Source organism: Ambystoma mexicanum, chromosome 6p, assembly GCF_040938575.1.
Source record: "Ambystoma mexicanum isolate Mex_15411 chromosome 6p, UKY_AmexF1_1, whole genome shotgun sequence".
Lineage (NCBI taxonomy): Eukaryota > Metazoa > Chordata > Amphibia > Caudata > Ambystomatidae > Ambystoma > Ambystoma mexicanum.
In genome coordinates this window covers 30,138,554-30,158,440 of record NC_090935.1, presented here as the reverse complement: position 1 = coordinate 30,158,440, position 19,887 = coordinate 30,138,554, and the positions used below count along the sequence as shown (strand labels likewise).

Below are 19,887 nucleotides of genomic sequence, written 5' to 3'. Positions count from 1 at the left end.
TGTGCGGGTGTGCATGAATCCTAAATGGGGCAATGACGTGCATACAGAGAATAACACGTGCATGCAGATATAGTGCACTGATGGGCACATTGGTGAGGACATGTGAAGTGCTGCATGGGACTGACATTCTCACTCACCTGCAGGAGGTCAGGCCCCTCAGGATGCCATAAGATCTTGCTTTGGTTAATAAAAAGACGATGCTCTGGAGGAGCTGAGGAGTCAAACGTTCCCACGTGGAAGCTTGCGACGGTTCCATTAGGATAGAAAACCCAGTTTAGAATATCATACTGAGCTGGAGCATCTTCTGTGTCATCAAAAGCAAACTCGTAACCAGCGGGCGTCTTAAAGCGAATCCTCCGGAGAAAGCGGTTAAGCTGTCGAAAGAGCAAAATATATCATAAGTAGACAATAATATCCTGACTCCTATACCCATGCAGAGAGCAGAGACTTGCCATTGACAGCCGTGCATCGCCTTCCTGCCCTTCACGCCTCTGAGCAAGCCACCATTGAGCCCAATTACAAGTTGCCACAAAATGTTACAGTAAAGAATTGACCGACAAAACTATGGGTAATGGCCAGGGGCTTTCTAGGGGAACACAACCACACCAGAAACCCACAGCGAATCTTCCATATGAGCATAAATATTGTTTTAATATTTTTGCAATATACCGACAAAAGCTAATTTAATTACTAGAACTTATTTTCATCTCTGTAAAAGACAATGGGCCTCATTACACGGAAGGCGGTGAGCCATGGCGCTATTAGCGCCATGGCTCATGCCGGTAAAATACCGGCACCGCCTTGGCAGAAAGGGGATTTACCGCCCCATTCCAAGGTTGGAGGGGCGGTAAATTCCCCTTCCACCATTGCCCTTTCCCATTCCCATTTCTGCCCCATAGGGCTCTACGGGAATGGGGAAGGCGCTAATTACGGCACCGCAATTTTGCGGTGCCGTAATTAGCTCCGAGGTCCCTTAGCGGGTTGGTTTTTAGCGCCTGCAAAAAGCAGGCGTTAAAGCACCAACCCGCTAAGGGACCTCGTAGTAAGGCGGTAATGGTTAACGGTCACCGTTACCATTAACGGTGGCCGTTAACCATTACCGCCTTCCGTGTAATGAGGCCCAATGTAATTATTGCAAATGTATCCTCGTTTAACAGCTATCTAATTACCTCTTTGTCTTGAGAACAGATTGATGCCATCGCCACAATGTCAAGCTGGAGATTTTTCCTGTACATCTTTTCCCCTCTATTCCCCCATCCCACACCCCTTGTATTCTGCCTTCATGTCCATATGTCAACCCTCTTTGTAACTCAGACACTGCTCTTCTTCTGTTCCGAGCTCACCCCACCTCAGCTGCCTCTGATCCTGTTCCTTCCTCTCTTATCTCTAAAGTCTACCCTCCCTTACTTCCATAACCTACTGGTCTCTTCAATATCTCACTCTTCATGCTTTGCTTCTCCATGTATCCATACCACTATCCTCCCTATCCTTGAAAAACCTTCACTGGATTTTCCAATACCCTCTAATTGCAGTCCTATTTCACTTCTCCCCTACTCCTCTAAGATTTAGGAGCACTCTGTTTATTGTTCCCCTCCAACCTCCAATAGATAGCCCTCATAAGGTAGCCTGCCCTAGGAGACTGCGTCGTTCCTCTTCACCCACCCTGTAGAGGACGAAACTAGAGTGATGGTGAGTGTGTAATGTTACCACATAGACCATAACTATAATTGACCTCCACAACATGATATGGTGTACCTACCCATTTAATTTAGGTTATGATTATTCTCCCTAGGTAACCATATAAATGCAAATGAGGTATCAAACAATCACATCATAAGGAGACATCACCAGTCAATTGGTGAGTGTTAACTAACCTATAACACCTATTGTAAAGCGCTTTTTGAAAAATGTAGCGCAAACATGGAGAACTGATGCCCGCTGCCCCCTTGTTTTTCCCTATTTCTTCCTTTTTGAATCATAGGTGCACGACGAGGCTGAAGGCGTGGAAGGTTTATTCTGTGAAGCATTTCAGTGACCCGTGGCATATGAAGTGAAAATGTGCATTGGGTCCTGGAGAAAGTGGGAGAGAAGACATTAAAAACTCCCTGAAATGGGTCGATGACAGATAGATGGAATGTCTAACTAGTAAGTAGACATCCCAGGGAGATAACCCTCTTTTTAATTCACAGTGAGCAGATAAGCAGGGAGGAATACGATTGGGTCTGTCTCCCTTCTGTGATCTCACTCCAGTTAATCTGGATATTACTGACGTTTGGTATTTAGTACCAGTACAGCTGATGAATCAGTTCTAGATATTGGCCTGTTAAAGGCTTAGTGCTAGTCTTCTCCTCTATCCCCTCACCCTAGATAAGCGGCACACCAGCACTCGCTAGGGCACGATACGTTATAAGGGGATATCTATTGGAGGTTAAAGGGCAAGAACAGATAATACTCTAGCTTGTAAACATTTGAGCAATTTGGTTTTAGTTCTACGTATCTACTAGCACTTACTCTGTCTCATGGGATAGCAAATCCTCCTCAATTTATTTTTCTCTCTTTACACTTCTCTCTTTTCCTCTATAATTCCATCTTTTGGACAGTTTAACAAGTTTTCACCTACTCTATTCATTCTCATATTCATACTTCCTGCCTCCTTGCCATCCAGTCCTGGATTGCTGACTATTATTTCTTTCTCAATTCCTCTAAGATTGAAGTTCTCTTTTTCCGTGCCTCAGCTATTCCTTCTCCTTTACGTCCTGCTTCTGTGTCCTTTCCTCCCTCTTCTCTTTCTATCCCCTCTCTGCCTGTAACATTATGCATCCACATAGCATCCTCACTTTCCTTTGCACTGCATACCTCCACTCTGTGTCACTCCTGCAGGGGTCATCGTTTTTAATATTTGGAAAGCACAACCCTTTCTTATGTTTCATTCAGCCAAGCTCCTAATGCCCTCTCTTATTTTCTCTCAGCTCTTCTACTGCTCCCGTCTTGTCTTTGGTCTTCCTAACTCTTGTTAAAATACATGTATAATTCATCCATCCATCTTCCCCTTGTAATTCAATCTCTTCTACTCTTTCTTCCCTTTGTTGGTAGCCTTTTCACTCTCGTCTTAAATTCAATTTTCTCTGCCTCATCTTTAAGTCCCTTCACAATTTGCCCACTGTATCTTTCTTCCCTGAGTCTATTCTCCACCGAGCTCTCTTCATTCTCAGTCTCTATTCCTCCTAACTGTCTGTCATCCTCCTTGTGCCCAGTCCCGCCCCAGAGCATTGGAACACACTCCGGCTCTCTTTCAGCTCTTTGTCTTCCTTCCGCTTGTTGCATTCTAGTCTTAAAGACCATCTTCTCTGTTCTTAATATTGCTTCTAAAGGTCACTTTTCATTTGTCTTTGTACTGTTTCGTAATGTTGGGATGCACGTTCAGATCCCAGCCCCTCCCAAACGATTCAGATTGCGGAAAATATATGAATGTGTGATAAATGCATATGGATGGGCACAGGGTGGAGATTGTGAGATATAGTTGAATGATACAGGACATGCTCACTGTGGGATTCTACATAGATTTAATTTAGTATAAATGAATCCTCAGCTTTAGAGGGTGGTAGGCGAGTATATTGCATGCGCACGACACAAGCACATAGCATGGACCCTAATAACAAGAAACGTAGAAGTGGCGTTATATTCAAAGGTGAACACGAGCAAAGGATGTGGCTGGTTCTGAAGGACAAACCCATAAGAATCCAGGGCAGAGGTCTTCAGCTGCCAAGACGCAAGGTGGGATTAAGGATACTAGCGCCCCCAGGATAACGGCCGTCCCATTTGAACTACCAAATGCCCCAGAGTTAAAATCCGAAATCCTTCACTATTCAAATTGATTAGCTGGATCTGCAGGAGACCCAGGCCTGCCCTTTGGGGGTTGAGGGGGGTAGCTGATAAGGTGGGAGCTGAGGACAACAAGGCCCATGATTTGTACCAGGGAGAGCAAAGGGTGATGCCCACTGTTGGAAGATTGTGGCAGTGAGGCATGGCATGTACGCCTGTGTGTCAGGGATGATAAAAGAGTTGTTTCTTGTGCAAGGAGCAGACTGATCTCGAAGTTATCCACTGAGTTCATGTTGATGGTCAGGTGCACACTATGTGATTAGGCCTTAAGGCAGGGCAGAGTTCCAAGGAACCTAACCAATCACTTAACCACAACCCAAGGTGAAGAAATCAAAGCCCATTTGTGGAGGAGGTGGAAGAGAAGATGAAGGGGCCTATAAAATGAAGGTCTATATGTGATTATAAGCATGTAAATAGACAGCAGCGAATGAAGGTGGGGGATGAACACTGTACATCGAATATGTCATGAGTGACGATTTACACAGTTATAATGTGCTGTTTGCTTTGAAGAAGAGAGAGAGCTCCACGGTAGTGGACCTATAAAACCCTGTCACCATTTCCTTTTTTTATACAAATAAAGCTCTTGTTCTCCTCGCAAAAGGGTGCACCTAGCTTTTTTCCCTAGTTGGTTGTTATTTTTCAGTCTGGTTGTTGAGAGGTTAACCCACAAGATTGGTTACCTTAACGTGATCCCAGACTCCCCCACACGGATGGAGGTTTCCTGTCCGCACTACCACAGGGGCTGCACCCACCTGCAGCAACCAATCCCCGTGCGCGCACCTTGGTGCTGTGTTATCAGAATTCCTGTCTTTTCTTTGGAGCAGGGAGCTGTCTCCAGATTGTGTACGTCACTAATGGGAACCCATGATGGGGGATATCGGGTGAACACATAGATGTAAGTGCACCTTTTTCCGGAGAAATTCAAGCAGAGTGCGGGAAGGGATTACGAGTGTTTGAGAGTATGAAGAATGGTATGAGTGTAGTAATAGAGGGGTGAATGGGTATTTTGGAAGACCACATGGCTTTGTATAAAGGTTCATGTGAACATTATATAGAAGACTGCGGTGTAACGGGACCCTTTCCTATGTTATAGGGGAGAAGACAGTGCTGTTTAACAAGGAAAAATGATGTGAATAGAGGCTCTGTGTATGGAGAGGGCCTGGGATCTCTCCTCCCACTCTAAGGGGGGCACGAGAACGAGATGAAGTTATGGTAGAGGCCCTTTTGTGGACTTGGGATCTCCCCGCCCGATATGTAGGGGGTGTTGGAACAAAAAAGGTAGTTTGTTATTATAAAGTTACTGGTGTTTCTTTATTGTGATGAGAAGAGGCTGATTTATTTTGTTGTGTGGGAGGAGGTTTGTGTGAGATTTAAGGGCATGTGTTAGAGTGGTGTGAAGAGTTGTGAAAGAGAGGAGGAGGGGTGAGGCATTGGTTGGGGAGGGTAAAGGGTAATGGGTAGGTACAGCTCTGCTGGTCCATGGCATGCTTAATAGACACCTTGTGTAGTAGAGACAGCAGGCGGCTATGATGGAGCCGGCAACACCACTGGAGTACACGTGCAATGTTCATCTGTTATATTGAATAATTCTCATATGTCATAAAGAATGGTTAGCAGAGACTAGAGGAGGGATGTATATTTCATGGGCGGGGCAGGGAACAAACAATAAAGATATTTAGAGCCATATGTATACCTTCTTAGCAGCTAGGAACAGAGGGAAGAAGTTGAAAAATAGAAAAGGAAGTTTAAGAACTGTGGAAAATAGTGGAAGATTTGGAAGACATTCCTGCTGATCCCTCTAAAACTGTGAATGTGTTCCCTGAAGCTTGCGGCCAGCCCACAATCACATTAACTACTCTGAGTGCTCCAGTGTCCCTTACCCCATTCTCCCCCTTTCTTTGGATTGCACTGTCCCATGGATGAGTATCATGCAAGATAGGCTGTGGCATGTCAGGGATTCGATTGGTCAAGGAGTATTTCATTGGTTTGCACATCTCCCATGGAGATATATTATGCAAGGTATGCTGTGGCATGTCAGGAGATCCAGTGGTCATGGAGCTTTTCATTGGATTGCACTTCTCCCATGGATAAGTATCAAGGAAGGTATGCCTTGGCATGTCAAGGGATCCAGTGGTCAAGGAGTCTTTCATTGGATTGCACTTCTCCCATGGATAAGTATCAAGGAAGGTGTGCTGTGGCATGTCAGGAGATCCAGTGGTCATGGAGCTTTTCATTGGATTGCACTTCTCCCATGGATAAGTATCAAGGAAGGTATGCCTTGGCATGTCAAGGGATCCAGTGGTCAAGGAGTCTTTCATTGGATTGCACTTCTCCCATGGATAAGTATCAAGGAAGGTGTGCTGTGGCATGTCAGGAGATCCAGTGGTCATGGAGCTTTTAATTGGATTGCACTTCTCCCATGGATAAGTATCAAGGAAGGTATGCCTTGGCATGTCAAGGGATCCAGTGGTCAAGGAGTCTTTCATTGGATTGCACTTCTCCCATGGATAAGTATCAAGGAAGGTATGCTGTGGCAAGTCAGGGCATCCTGTGGTCAAGGAGTCTTTCATTCGATTGCACCTCTCCCATGGATAAGTATCAAGGAAGGTATGCTGTGTCAAGTCAGGGCATCCTGTGGTCAAGGAGTCTTTCATTGGATTGCACCTCTCCCATGGATAAGCATCAAGGAAGGTGTGCTGTGGCAAGTCAGGGCATCCTGTGGTCAAGGAGTCTTTCATTCGATTGCACCTCTCCCATGGATAAGTATCAAGGAAGGTATGCTGTGGCAAGTCAGGGCATCCTGTGGTCAAGGAGTCTTTCATTGGATTGCACCTCTCCCATGGATAAGTATCAAGGAAGGTATGCTGTGGCAAGTCAGGGCATCCTGTGGTCAAGGAGTCTTTCATTGGATTGCACCTCTCCCATGGATAAGTATCAAGGAAGGTATGCTGTGGCATGTCAGGGCATCCTGTGGTCAAGGAGTCTTTCATTGGATTGCACCTCTCCCATGGATAAGTATCAAGGAAGGTATGCTGTGGCAAGTCAGGGCATCCAGTGGTCAAGGAGTCTTTCATTGGATTGCACCTCTCCCATGGATAAGTATCAAGGAAGGTATGCTGTGGCAAGTCAGGGCATCCTGTGGTCAAGGAGTCTTTCATTGGATTGCACCTCTCCCATGGATAAGTATCAAGGAAGGTATGCTGTGGCAAGTCATGGCATCCTGTTGTCAAGGAGTCTTTCATTGGATTGCACCTCTCCCATGGATAAGTATCAAGGAAGGTATGCTGTGGCAAGTCAGGGCATCCTGTGGTCAAGGAGTCTTTCATTGGATTGCACCTCTCCCATGGATAAGTATCAAGGAAGGTATGCTGTGGCAAGTCAGGGCATCCTGTGGTCAAGGAGTCTTTCATTGGATTGCACCTCTCCCATGGATAAGTATCAAGGAAGGTATGCTGTGGCAAGTCAGGGCATCCTGTGGTCAAGGAGTCTTTCATTGGATTGCACCTCTCCCATGGATAAGTATCAAGGAAGGTATGCTGTGGCAAGTCAGGGCATCCCGAGGTCAAGGAGTCTTTCATTGGATTGGACTTCTCCCATGGATAAGTATCAAGGAAGGTATGCTGTGGCAAGTCAGGGCATCCTGTGGTCAAGGAGTCTTTCATTGGATTGCACTTCTCCCATGGATAAGTATCAAGGAAGGTATGCTGTGGCAAGTCAGGGCATCCAGTGGTCAAGGAGTCTTTCATTGGATTGCACCTCTCCCATGGATAAGTATCAAGGAAGGTGTGCTGTGGCAAGTCAGGGCATCCTGTGGTCAAGGAGTCTTTCATTGGATTGCACCTCTCCCATGGATAAGCATCAAGGAAGGTATGCTGTGGCAAGTCAGGGCATCCTGTGGTCAAGGAGTCTTTCATTGGATTGCACTTCTCCCATGGATAAGTATCAAGGAAGGTATGCTGTGGCAAGTCAGGGCATCCTGTGGTCAAGGAGTCTTTCATTGGATTGCACCTCTCCCATGGATATGTATCAAGGAAGGTATGCTGTGGCAAGTCAGGGCATCCTGTGGTCAAGGAGTCTTTCATTGGATTGCACCTCTCCCATGGATAAGTATCAAGGAAGGTATGCTGTGGCAAGTCAGGGCATCCTGTGGTCAAGGAGTCTTTCATTGGATTGCACCTCTCCCATGGATAAGTATCAAGGAAGGTATGCTGTGGCAAGTCAGGGCATCCTGTGGTCAAGGAGTCTTTCATTGGATTGCACATCTCCCATGGATAAGTATCAAGGAAGGTATGCTGTGGCATGTCAGGGCGTCCTGTGGTCACGGAGTCTTTCATTGGATTGCACCTCTGCCATGGATAAGTATCAAGGAAGGTGTGCTGTGGCATGTCAGGGCATCCTGTGGTAAAGGAGTCTTTCATTGGATTGCACCTCTCCCATGGATAAGTATCAAGGAAGGTGTGCTGTGGCATGTCAGGGCATCCTGTGGTCAAGGAGTCTTTCATTGGATTGCACCTCTCCCATGGATAAGCATCAAGGAAGGTATGCTGTGGCAAGTCAGGGCATCCTGTGGTCAAGGAGTCTTTCATTGGATTGCACCTCTCCCATGGATAAGTATCAAGGAAGGTGTGCTGTGGCAAGTCAGGGCATCCTGTGGTCAAGGAGTCTTTCATTGGATTGCACCTCTCCCATGGATAAGCATCAAGGAAGGTATGCTGCGGCATATCGGGGAATCCAGTGTTCAAGGGGTCTTTCATTGGATTACACCTCTCCCATGGATAAGTATCAAGCAAGGTATGCTGTGGCAAGTCAGGGCATCCTGTGGTCAAGGAGTCTTTCATTGGATTGCACCTCTCCATCGATAAGTATCATGCAAGGATTGCTGTGGCATATCCGGGAATACAGTGTTCAAGGTGTCTTTCATTGGATTACAATGCTCCCATAGATATGTATAAAGAAAGGTATGCTGTGTCATGCCAGGATATCCAGTGCTTGAGGAGGCTTTCATTGAATTGGACCTATCCATGGATAAGGATCATGCAAGGTGTGCTGTGGCAAGTCAGGGCATCCTGTGGTCAAGGAGTCTTTCATTGGATTGCACCTCTCCCATGGATAAGTATCAAGGAAGGTGTGCTGTGGCAAGTCAGGGCATCCTGTGGTCAAGGAGTCTTTCATTGGATTGCACCTCTCCCATGGATAAGTATCAAGGAAGGTATGCTGTGGCAAGTCAGGGCATCCTGTTGTCAAGGAGTCTTTCATTGGATTGCACTTCTCTCATGGATAAGTATCAAGGAAGGTATGCTGTGGCAAGTCAGGGCATCCTGTGGTCAAGGAGTCTTTCATTGGATTGCACTTCTCTCATGGATAAGTATCAAGGAAGGTATGCTGTGGCAAGTCAGGGCATCCTGTGGTCAAGGAGTCTTTCATTGGATTGCACCTCTCCCATGGATAAGTATCAAGGAAGGTATGCTGTGGCAAGTCAGGGCATCCTGTGGTCAAGGAGTCTTTCATTGGATTGCACCTCTCCCATGGATAAGTATCAAGGAAGGTATGCTGTGGCAAGTCAGGGCATCCTGTGGTCAAGGAGTCTTTCATTGGATTGCACTTCTCCCATGGATAAGTATCAAGGAAGGTGTGCTGTGGCAAGTCAGGGCATCCTGTTGTCAAGGAGTCTTTCATTGGATTGCACCTCTCCCATGGATAAGTATCAAGGAAGGTATGCTGTGGCAAGTCAGGGCATCCTGTGGTCAAGGAGTCTTTCATTGGATTGCACTTCTCCCATGGATAAGTATCAAGGAAGGTATGCTGTGGCAAGTCAGGGCATCCTGTTGTCAAGGAGTCTTTCATTGGATTGCACCTCTCCCATGGATAAGTATCAAGGAAGGTGTGCTGTGGCAAGTCAGGGCATCCTGTTGTCAAGGAGTCTTTCATTGGATTGCACTTCTCCCATGGATAAGTATCAAGGAAGGTATGCTGTGGCAAGTCAGGGCATCCAGTGGTCAAGGAGTCTTTCATTGGATTGCACTTCTCTCATGGATAAGTATCAAGGAAGGTATGCTGTGGCAAGTCAGGGCATCCTGTGGTCAAGGAGTCTTTCATTGGATTGCACCTCTCCCATGGATAAGCATCAAGGAAGGTATGCTGTGGCAAGTCAGGGCATCCTGTGGTCAAGGAGTCTTTCATTGATTGCACCTCTCCCATGGATAAGTATCAAGGAAGGTGTGCTGTGGCAAGTCAGGGCATCCTGTGGTCAAGGAGTCTTTCATTGGATTGCACCTCTCCCATGGATAAGTATCAAGGAAGGTATGCTGTGGCAGGTCAGGGCATCCTGTGGTCAAGGAGTCTTTCATTGGATTGCACCTCTCCCATGGATAAGCATCAAGGAAGGTATGCTGCGGCATATCGGGGAATCCAGTGTTCAAGGGGTCTTTCATTGGATTACACCTCTCCCATGGATAAGTATCAAGCAAGGTATGCTGTGGCAAGTCAGGGCATCCTGTGGTCAAGGGGTCTTTCATTGGATTGCACCTCTCCCATGGATAAGTATCAAGGAAGGTGTGCTGCGGCATATCGGGGAATCCAGTGTTCAAGGGGTCTTTCATTGGATTACACCTCTCCCATGGATAAGTATCAAGCAAGGTATGCTGTGGCAAGTCAGGGCATCCAGTGGTCAAGGAGTCTTTCATTGGATTGCACCTCTCCCATGGATATGTATCAAGGAAGGTATGATGTGGCAAGTCAGGGCATCCTGTAGTCAAGGAGTCTTTCATTGGATTGCACCTCTCCCATGGATAAGTATCAAGGAAGGTATGCTGTGGCAAGTCAGGGCATCCTGTGGTCAAGGAGTCTTTCATTGGATTGCACCTCTCCCATGGATAAGTATCAAGGAAGGTATGCTGTGGCAAGTCAGGGTTTCCAGTAGTCAAGGAGTCTTTCATTGGATTGCACCTCTCCCATGGATAAGTATCAAGGAAGGTATGCTGTGGCAAGTCAGGGCATCCAGTGGTCAAGGAGTCTTTCATTGGATTGCACCTCTCCCATGGATATGTATCAAGGAAGGTATGATGTGGCAAGTCAGGGCATCCTGTAGTCAAGGAGTCTTTCATTGGATTGCACCTCTCCCATGGATAAGTATCAAGGAAGGTATGCTGTGGCAAGTCAGGGCATCCTGTGGTCAAGGAGTCTTTCATTGGATTGCACCTCTCCCATGGATAAGTATCAAGGAAGGTATGCTGTGGCAAGTCAGGGCATCCTGTGGTCAAGGAGTCTTTCATTGGATTGCACCTCTCCCATGGATAAGTATCAAGGAAGGTATGCTGTGGCAAGTCAGGGCATCCTGTGGTCAAGGAGTCTTTCATTGGATTGCACTTCTCTCATGGATAAGTATCAAGGAAGGTGTGCTGTGGCAAGTCACGGCATCCTGTGGTCAAGGAGTCTTTCATTGGATTGCACCTCTCCCATGGATAAGCATCAAGGAAGGTATGCTGTGGCAAGTCAGGGCATCCTGTTGTCAAGGAGTCTTTCATTGGATTGCACCTCTCCCATGGATAAGTATCAAGGAAGGTATGCTGTGGCAAGTCAGGGCATCCTGTGGTCAAGGAGTCTTTCATTGGATTGCACCTCTCCATCGATAAGTATCAAGGAAGGTGTGCTGTAGCAAGTCAGGGCATCCTGTGGTCAAGGGGTCTTTCATTGGATTGCACCTCTCCCATGGATAAGTATCATGCAAGGATTGCTGTGGCATATCCGGGAATACAGTGTTCAAGGTGTCTTTCATTGGATTACAATGCTCCCATAGATATGTATAAAGAAAGGTATGCTGTGTCATGCCAGGATATCCAGTGCTTGAGGAGGCTTTCATTGAATTGGACCTATCCATGGATAAGGATCATGCAAGGTATGCTGTGGCATGTCGGGGTTTCCAGTTGGCAAGGAGACTTTTATTGGTTTGTATCATGCAACTTCTATAACACAATTTTACTTCCTTACGATTCCACACCCCTTTGCACATGAGGTCCTAATTCCAACCCAACTACTTTGAAACTCATTGCATTCCAAATCACTACCACACATTAGCACACATACACACACTTGTTCACACATTTCTACTACACCAAAACAACCCTCTTACCTATGAACTAAATCACAACTTTATAACAACCACTGTTTGCTCAAGACATCATAATGTCCCTACTTGTTACATCGCACCACCACTCCCTTACTCTCTAACCCATGCCCATCACACATACACAGCCTCTTACTCTTACACCCTTCTAAACCACACCAATCATCTCATAGCACACTCACACACCACTCTATTCATCTGTGCAATCAAACACACACACACATGCATACTACATGCATAAACATTTCACAACTTTCAAAAACAATCTTTCTTTTTTTCCCAAAAGACAGAACAGAATGCCTACTAAAAAGCAACTTTGCAGAAAACAAAGAAAAGATAGATCAGATAAAAATAAAAACAAGCCATATAATAATCCACCTCTAAAATAATTTATAGAAAACATTTTTTTTAAAACAGCTAGTAAACTCACTCAACAAAACTAAACCAGCCCCCACTAAAAAAGTAAGGCCCCTCTTGCAAAAAGTAAAAGTAAAAAAAGATGTACAAACAAAGCAGGCCTACTAATGAACCTAACAATATATCTATCAATGCTAAAGTAGCCACAGGAAAGGAATCACAAAAAATAATTTGACAAACAATGTTATACCTTAGAGTGCTTAACAATCTCATAAAGACAGCTGAAAAGTCACGATCTACTCTTAGAAACTACAGAAGAAAAATAATCCTTGAAGCTCTAATTGACAGCACATTTCTACTAAAGAGTAAGTTATTTATATTAATTTTAAACAGAATGAAACCACTAACTATATAAATGAATACTTTACAAAAAGTACTTCTAAACATGCGCAATGTCTATATAGATATGATATGATAAGGCATTTATAACGCACCTATACACAGGTGTTTCAAGGCGCGACGAGGCAAGGGAGGGGGAACAGAGGGAAGACAGACAATGATCCTACTAGGCCAGGTGTCATTCAGATCACACAAGTGCATAGGAGGGGGAAGGGGGAAGTGCAGGGGGGCGGGGAAGGGGACAGTGCAATACAAGGGATAATAGAATAAATAACGATATAAATTATGGCCAGCAGGTGGCAAGTGCAAGGGAGAAGGGTAAGTGCAGACATCAGGTGTCAAGTGCTCGTGGTAGGACTGTAGGGATACAGAGAACAGTCCACAAGTGCGGGGATATCTAGGAGGGCAGTGCAGGTGTGCAGCTGGTGGAGGGGAGGACCTGGGCCAGCGATCAGAGGGTGGCCAGGTAAACCAGTCAAGTTTCAGTATAAACCAGGAAATCAGCAGGGGAGAGGAGGAGAAAAAGCAGAAGCAAAGAGAAAGGTTATGAGGTGCTTCCGGAACCGTAGATGTTTCTCCTCAAGTTTCAGGGGGCCAGGGAGGCTGTTCCAGAGGGAGGCCCTGGCCGAAGAAAGTGATCTAACACCAACTCGTTGCTTGGAGAAGCGACTGACCCTAAGGGAGTTGGAGGTGGATGAGCAAAGAGCACGAGAAGGAAGATATTTAGGAAGAGAGAGTTGAAGATATTGAGGCCCCTGGCCCCAGAAGGCCTTGCAGACGATGCAGAGGGTTTTGAACTTAATCCTTGCAGCCACTGGGAGCCAGTGCATATATTTCAGACCTGGAGAGATACGATCCCTGGGCTTGAGGCAAAGGACAAGTCCTGCAGTCTGGTTCTGGATGAGCTGCTGAGGGCTGAGAGTAGAAGCAGACAGATTTAGAAAGAGGCTGTTGCAATAGTCCAGCTTGGAGAGAACCAGAGATCTGGAGACAGTGAGCTTCTGGGGGAAGGATAGGAAAGGAAGACTACCTCTGAGGAGGTGCAGTTTGTAGTGTGACTTCTTAGAGATATCACCGATGTGAGGAGAGAAGGAGAGTGTGGAGTCGAAGATGACCCCGAGATTTTTAGACTCACAGGTGGGAGCAGGGAGAGGGCCAAGAGAGGCCAGCCAGAGAGTGACAGGAAAGGAGGGTATGGGTGTGCCGATGAGGAGAATCTCATTCTTGCGGGCATTCAGGCAGAGATCATTGGCGGCACACCACTCCTGGATGGCAGACAGGTAGTCAGAGATGAGAGAGGGAGAGGAGGTAGCCTGAAAATGAGCTGATAGTCATCCGCATAGCACTGGAAGTTGGGGCAGAGCGCTGCAATGCGTGGGCAAGAAGTGCCAGGTATTGGTTGAACAGCCAGTTAGAGAGGTTAGACCTCTGGGGAACAACACAGGTGGAGATAGCGATGGAGGAGAGGAAGGACCTGAGTTGGGCCTGGGAGGGTCCATTGGAGAGAAAAAAAGTCAGCCACACCAGGGCCTGACCCGTGATGCCCAGGTTATCACAGAGACGTTTGAGCAGGATGGCATGGTTGACCGTGTCGAAGACAGTAGAGAGAGCAAGTAATATGAGGACACAGGGGGTGTTGGAATCAAGGTTAGAGAGCAGGTCTTCGCAGATGTTCAGAAGAACAGTTTCTGTGCTTATGGCAGCTCTGAAGCCAGACTGATTGTTGTGGAGACAACCAACAGATTCAGTGTGAAGATTAAGCTGGGAAATGGCCAGCATTTCTAGGAGTTTGCCCAGGAAAGGAGTGATGGAGATTGGACGATAGTTAGCTGGGCAGGAAGGGTCGGCAGAGGGTTTCTTCAGAAGTGGGTGCACAAGGGAGTGCTTCAGGGGGGAGGGTAAGACTCCAGTGGTTAAGGAGTGGTTACAGAAATCAGCAAGGGCAGGAGCCAGATACCTTTTCAAACTTCTGTCAAGGCAGTTTGATTCTCACAAGCAGCACAGAACCATATTTCAATTGAAACGTTTATAAACAACAACAAAAAACCCAATTGTTATAGACAATAATGGCAGAGGGTATGAATTGGGAGGAGACACCATTATGGCAAAAGAACCCTTTATAGACAAAACATCCCCAACAAACTTTCAGCAAAATGTTATTTTTTGCCCAAACAAACCATCCAGTGTAATAATGGATGTGCAGCTCAATATGTAATGTATGCCAACAATCCTCCAAATCTTTATGACAATTCCTCAATCACTATGTGCAACTAAAAGACAAAAGTAGAATTAACACTTTACAAACCATGGATTCCTGCCCAGTGCACATCCACACTAGACTACAAGGACATTCATTAGCCTACATTTCAGGAACTGCTTGCAAATGCACCTTCCACCACATCAAAATGTTAGCAACACACAGCCCTCCAGATAAGGTGCATATAGGCCTTTTTACGCATGTAATTGTTGAAAATACGGATGATTTAATTTTCTACTGTGTACCATGTATGCTGTATTTAATAATTTAAAGAAACATAATTTTCATCCCTAGATGGCACTGTAGCAAGAAAGCACATGCCAGTTTCTCTCCGAGACATGCACCCACGGCTTAACTCACCCCCTCGGCCCTGGAAGACATTTTCAGAAATGCACATGTCCTTCTGCTGGGTTTTTTTCATTTGAAAAGTAAGCTGAGAGATGAGGTCACAAACGCGGTGACACCAGAGACACCAGCCAGGTAAGCATCCCACCCTTCTGCTACTGGTGCTTTTAAATTGCATTTTTATTTTTACTCTGACAGCCCGGACCGCTATCTGATCTAATCTTGCATGGTCCGGAGGCCTGTCAGAGAGAAAATCAGCAACATGCTTCTGTGCACATTTTGTTTCTTCCGTCTTCCATTTTGTTTCTACTATCTGCTCGGATGATCAAGCAACTGCCTGTTTCCCAGAGTCACAGCCCCCCTGAGACACACAGGCTGCGTCCCTGATGAACTCGACAATACAGTGTTGTCGACGCAGCCTGAGTGTCCCAGGGGGGCTCTGACTCTGGGAAACACGTTTCTTTTATCATCAGAAGCATAGCCCATCTTATGCGTGATGGTGAATTGTCAACTGAAAGACCACAAGTCCCCTTGCAAATCTGTGACAGTTAAAGCAAGCAACACAATAAAGCACACACCCTTTGAAAATGTGTTCATAACAATAACGTCTAATAGCTTGATATGCTAAAATGTAAAGTTTGCTTGGATATCCTTAGTTGAATGTTCTTAAACCATGCATAACACTCTGGAGATTTGTGACGAATCCCCAAACCTAAGTGAGTTCATTGCACAACTTATTTTTTTGTGTGTTTTAATGCACTGAAAATAAAGTGGACGAATCAGAATATTTTGCATTTTGCATTTTAGTGGTTTCCATTCCATTCATGATGTGGAAAATAAAGGTACAGTGATATTATTTTGCCCCAACATGCTGATACAATCATGTACATGTTGTCATGATGCTTTACTATGCAATTTGTGTATTTTGCAAGTAAACTCTATAGGACAGTATTTTTGTAAGTCTTGACACCCAAAACTTAAATATTTGTTCCAAGTAAAGAGTGGAAGAAGGTGGTCATGCCCAAATTGAAAGAGTGGTTTAGAATCCCTGCTGATTCGTGGTTTAGCTAAGTGTGTGATCCTGGGCAAATATTTTAATCTCACCCTGACTTCAACTGGAAAAATTAGGGTGCTTGCGAATGATTACCTTTACTCCCTCACAATAAGACAGTTTTAATAAGTGTATTGCTGCACTGGCTCTACTCCAGTCTCGTAACACTGGATTTGACAGGCAGACAGTCTCACCAGCCAGTCAGTGCATCAGAGATTCTAGTATAGTTGACTGTGGTAGAACCAACATTACATTTTCTCCCCTGTTGCTGCCAGCCACTGACGTTGTTTAGGCTGTCCAGAGTACTGCCCCACACTATGCAATGTCCTGTTATGCTATGTTATTGAGTTTTTCATTGCACACCATCTCGCACTTTCTAGGACCTTCAGGATCTGCAGAAAGTGGGTGTTTCCGACTTAAATGAGAGACTTAACTGATTGTTACATATTGAAGCTGCACTAGAATAGTCTCATTACAAGTAATGAAGTTAGATGAACCTACACAAGTAAGTTTGCCACCCTGCCAACATCTCTCAAGTTAGTGCTTCTCCCAACATTTGAAGGGTTACCCCATCTAAATTTTAGCCTAGGTGCACCCCTGGATGTGCGCACTTGCATTTTGTTAGAGAGAGAGGTGCCTTTCCCCGAAACTGGCGGCGTTAAAGTTTTACTGTGTTTGTTCAGAAAAATGTACTTGAACAAACACAGTAAAACTTTAAAGCTGCTACTTTCACAAAAGACTTCCATTCCCTCTCTGCACATTGCACTTTAAAATATACTATTTGATAGCTGTTCTCCAGACAGTGGGGGAGGGGGTTAGATGGGGTGGAGCCTCCAAAGGTGCCCTGCCTATTTTCTGAAGTGGCTCCTGCCAGCCCTGTCTCTCCCTTCCTGCTTGCATTTGGCACTTCATTGACGGCCAACCCATTTTGCTGTGACCTGAGACCTGGGGGTTTAATGGCCAGGCCCCACGCCCATCCCTTGGGGGCCTGTCCTGATTTCCTGGCATTCCTTCTCCTTTCTAGCTCCTGATGCACCATTCGCCCACCCCCCTTCTCATTCACTTGGGCCGGGTTGATTATCTCATTCCCCTGGGGCCGCTCCCCTTTTTTGGGCCTTTGTGCACCACTCTGACGCCCCCTCTCTCCTGTTCCCGACCTTTGAGGGGGGGGGGTACTTTGGCTGGTATTATTGAAGTGCTTAGAAGTAGGAGGAATCTGGCATGAAGCTGTAGCTAAAATGGTGGCTAAGTGTGTTGAAGGCCTTTCATACCCAAGAAGAAGGCAACACAGAGAGCACACTCACAAACGGAACCTGTAAGGTAGGCAGTGACCACACCAGTAAGTGGCAGACTGCGATATCAGAAGAGGTGACCAAGAAGGAGCACTGTGTTGATGCTACTAGACCACCAGGTCCATATGGGGATTATGGAGGGTTGGATGTGCAAGGGCGCTGTTTAAATGTAAAATAGCTATGCCGGGAGATGCATACAGATGCTACCAAGCTTGGGTAAAGTATACACAATTTACCCAAGTAGGCTGTTCTTCACTGGATTACAATTTTCGGGAGTCAGTTGGTGTCTTCCTTTCCCCCCAAGTTTGCTAAATTGTGTGTGCCTCTGTAGCGTCCTACATTTATTGATTAATGCAGTCTTGTGGGTCCCGGTTACCTTTTGTGAACAGTTATAGATGTGTATGGAGTTCAGGCCTAAGTTAAGAAAACAATCCCCCTGGTCACTGCACATTAATGCCATTTTGTAGACCGCTATACACCTTGGTACTTGGTTTCTGCCATGATGCTTTGAAAAGCAATATATACATTTGATAGGTGTGTGTAATAGCAAGGACACAGCAAGCCTGGAGACTTGCATATTCAATCCTCTTAAGTATGTTTGGAGTGAAAGCGGAGACTTTATTTGCCAGAGAGTAAACTTCCCCCTGAAACAGGGCAGTCATGTACTGTAGAGCCAGGAGTGTTAGTGGATGCAGATGTTTGCAACAATTATATAAGCTTGTCTTTTAAAATGTAGACTGAACCGTCTACCTCAATTTTCCAGGTATCAATCACACACACCTATAATCAACTTGCTTTCTAAGTGTATCAGGCTGTTTTTTTCTTCATGTTTTAGTGTGTGATTGTGTAATGGATGGCTCGGTTTACCTTGCTCTGAGCTACCAACTAAGCAGGTAAAAGTTGATTCTCGCTAGTGAGTAATGTGCGGGATACTTGGTGTCAAAACAGATTATCTTGGCTCTATGTAAGGGTAACACTTACATTTGTGAAGTCTTGTATGTTATTTTAAGTCGGTTTTAAATTATAGGAAAGAAGACCACATGTGATCTTCTCAATGAGAACTTGTTGCCCAACAAGGAACAAAAAGAATATCACAGTGGACAAAGTGATCCCCGCCATTCTCCCCACCTTAAACGCACTAGCTGATAATTTAGACCCCGGTACATTGGTCCACAAATACAACAAAATTATGGTTACCACACTTGACAAAATTGCTCCACTTAAATTTAGACCGAGCAAACCCAAAGCTCATCTAAACAAATGGTTCACTCCTCAGTTAAAGGACCTACGTCTCCTAAAAAGGAAATGTGAAACTACGTGGAGGCTATGCCCCTCCAATGATAATAAATCTAGGCTAACTATAGTTTCGACAGTCAAATTTTCGACATACCAAACTTTTCGTCGCAATACAAATATGAAATCTGCATGGCAAAACGAAATTCCTATAATAAACACATTGCCAAAGCCAATTCTAGTATGAAGGAATTATTCACCATACTAAAGGAGTCCCCGATTCCTACACCTGACTTCTGCATCAAAAATAAGACATGGTGCGCAGATATTCAACACGCACTATCCAACAAAATAACTACTCTCCAAAAGAAAATAAACCAAAAAAAAAGATTCTTTGAATTTACCACCACAATTAAACACCCCCCCCTTTTAGTGAAATACCTACTGACCAGTCTGCCAGCTTCCACTTCACTAAAACTTCCATACTAGAGGTAGAGAAAGTCATCTTATCCCTCAAGCCATCCAATTGTAAAGGCGACCTCTGCCCAGCCCAGATCATAAAAGATGCTGCTAGAAATCTTGCACCTTTCATATCTAAACTGATCAATGCCTCTTTCTCATCTAACTACCGCCCCATCACGATGGTAACATTTTTACTCAAAATACTTGACAAGGTCGCATACACCCAGATTAAAAAATATCTTGAACTGCATAAGCTCCTGGGAGCAAGAAAATCTGGTTTTCGCCCACTACATGGGACGGAAACTGCCCTCATCGACCTAAAAACACAGGTTGATGAGTTAAGAGAGAAAGGCAAAACCACCCTCCTCCTACTGCTAGACCTCTCAGCTGCATTCGACTTAGTGGATCAAAAGGTCCTATGCTGTCACTTGGACTCAGCAGCTCACTTTTCTATTGAGGCTATCAGATGGATGTAATCATTCCTGAG

General features: G+C 45.3%; 1 protein-coding gene across 1 annotated transcript in view; it reads right to left on the bottom strand.

Moving 5' to 3' along the window:
• LOC138510646 (vomeronasal type-2 receptor 26-like) overlaps nucleotides 1-19,887 on the bottom strand; it is a 219,407-nt gene that overhangs the window by 86,464 nt on the left and 113,056 nt on the right. The window contains exon 4 of the mRNA XM_069626434.1: nucleotides 138-374. Within this exon, the coding sequence (XP_069482535.1) occupies nucleotides 138-374 (237 nt within the window). The remainder of the gene's footprint in view (nucleotides 1-137; nucleotides 375-19,887) is intronic.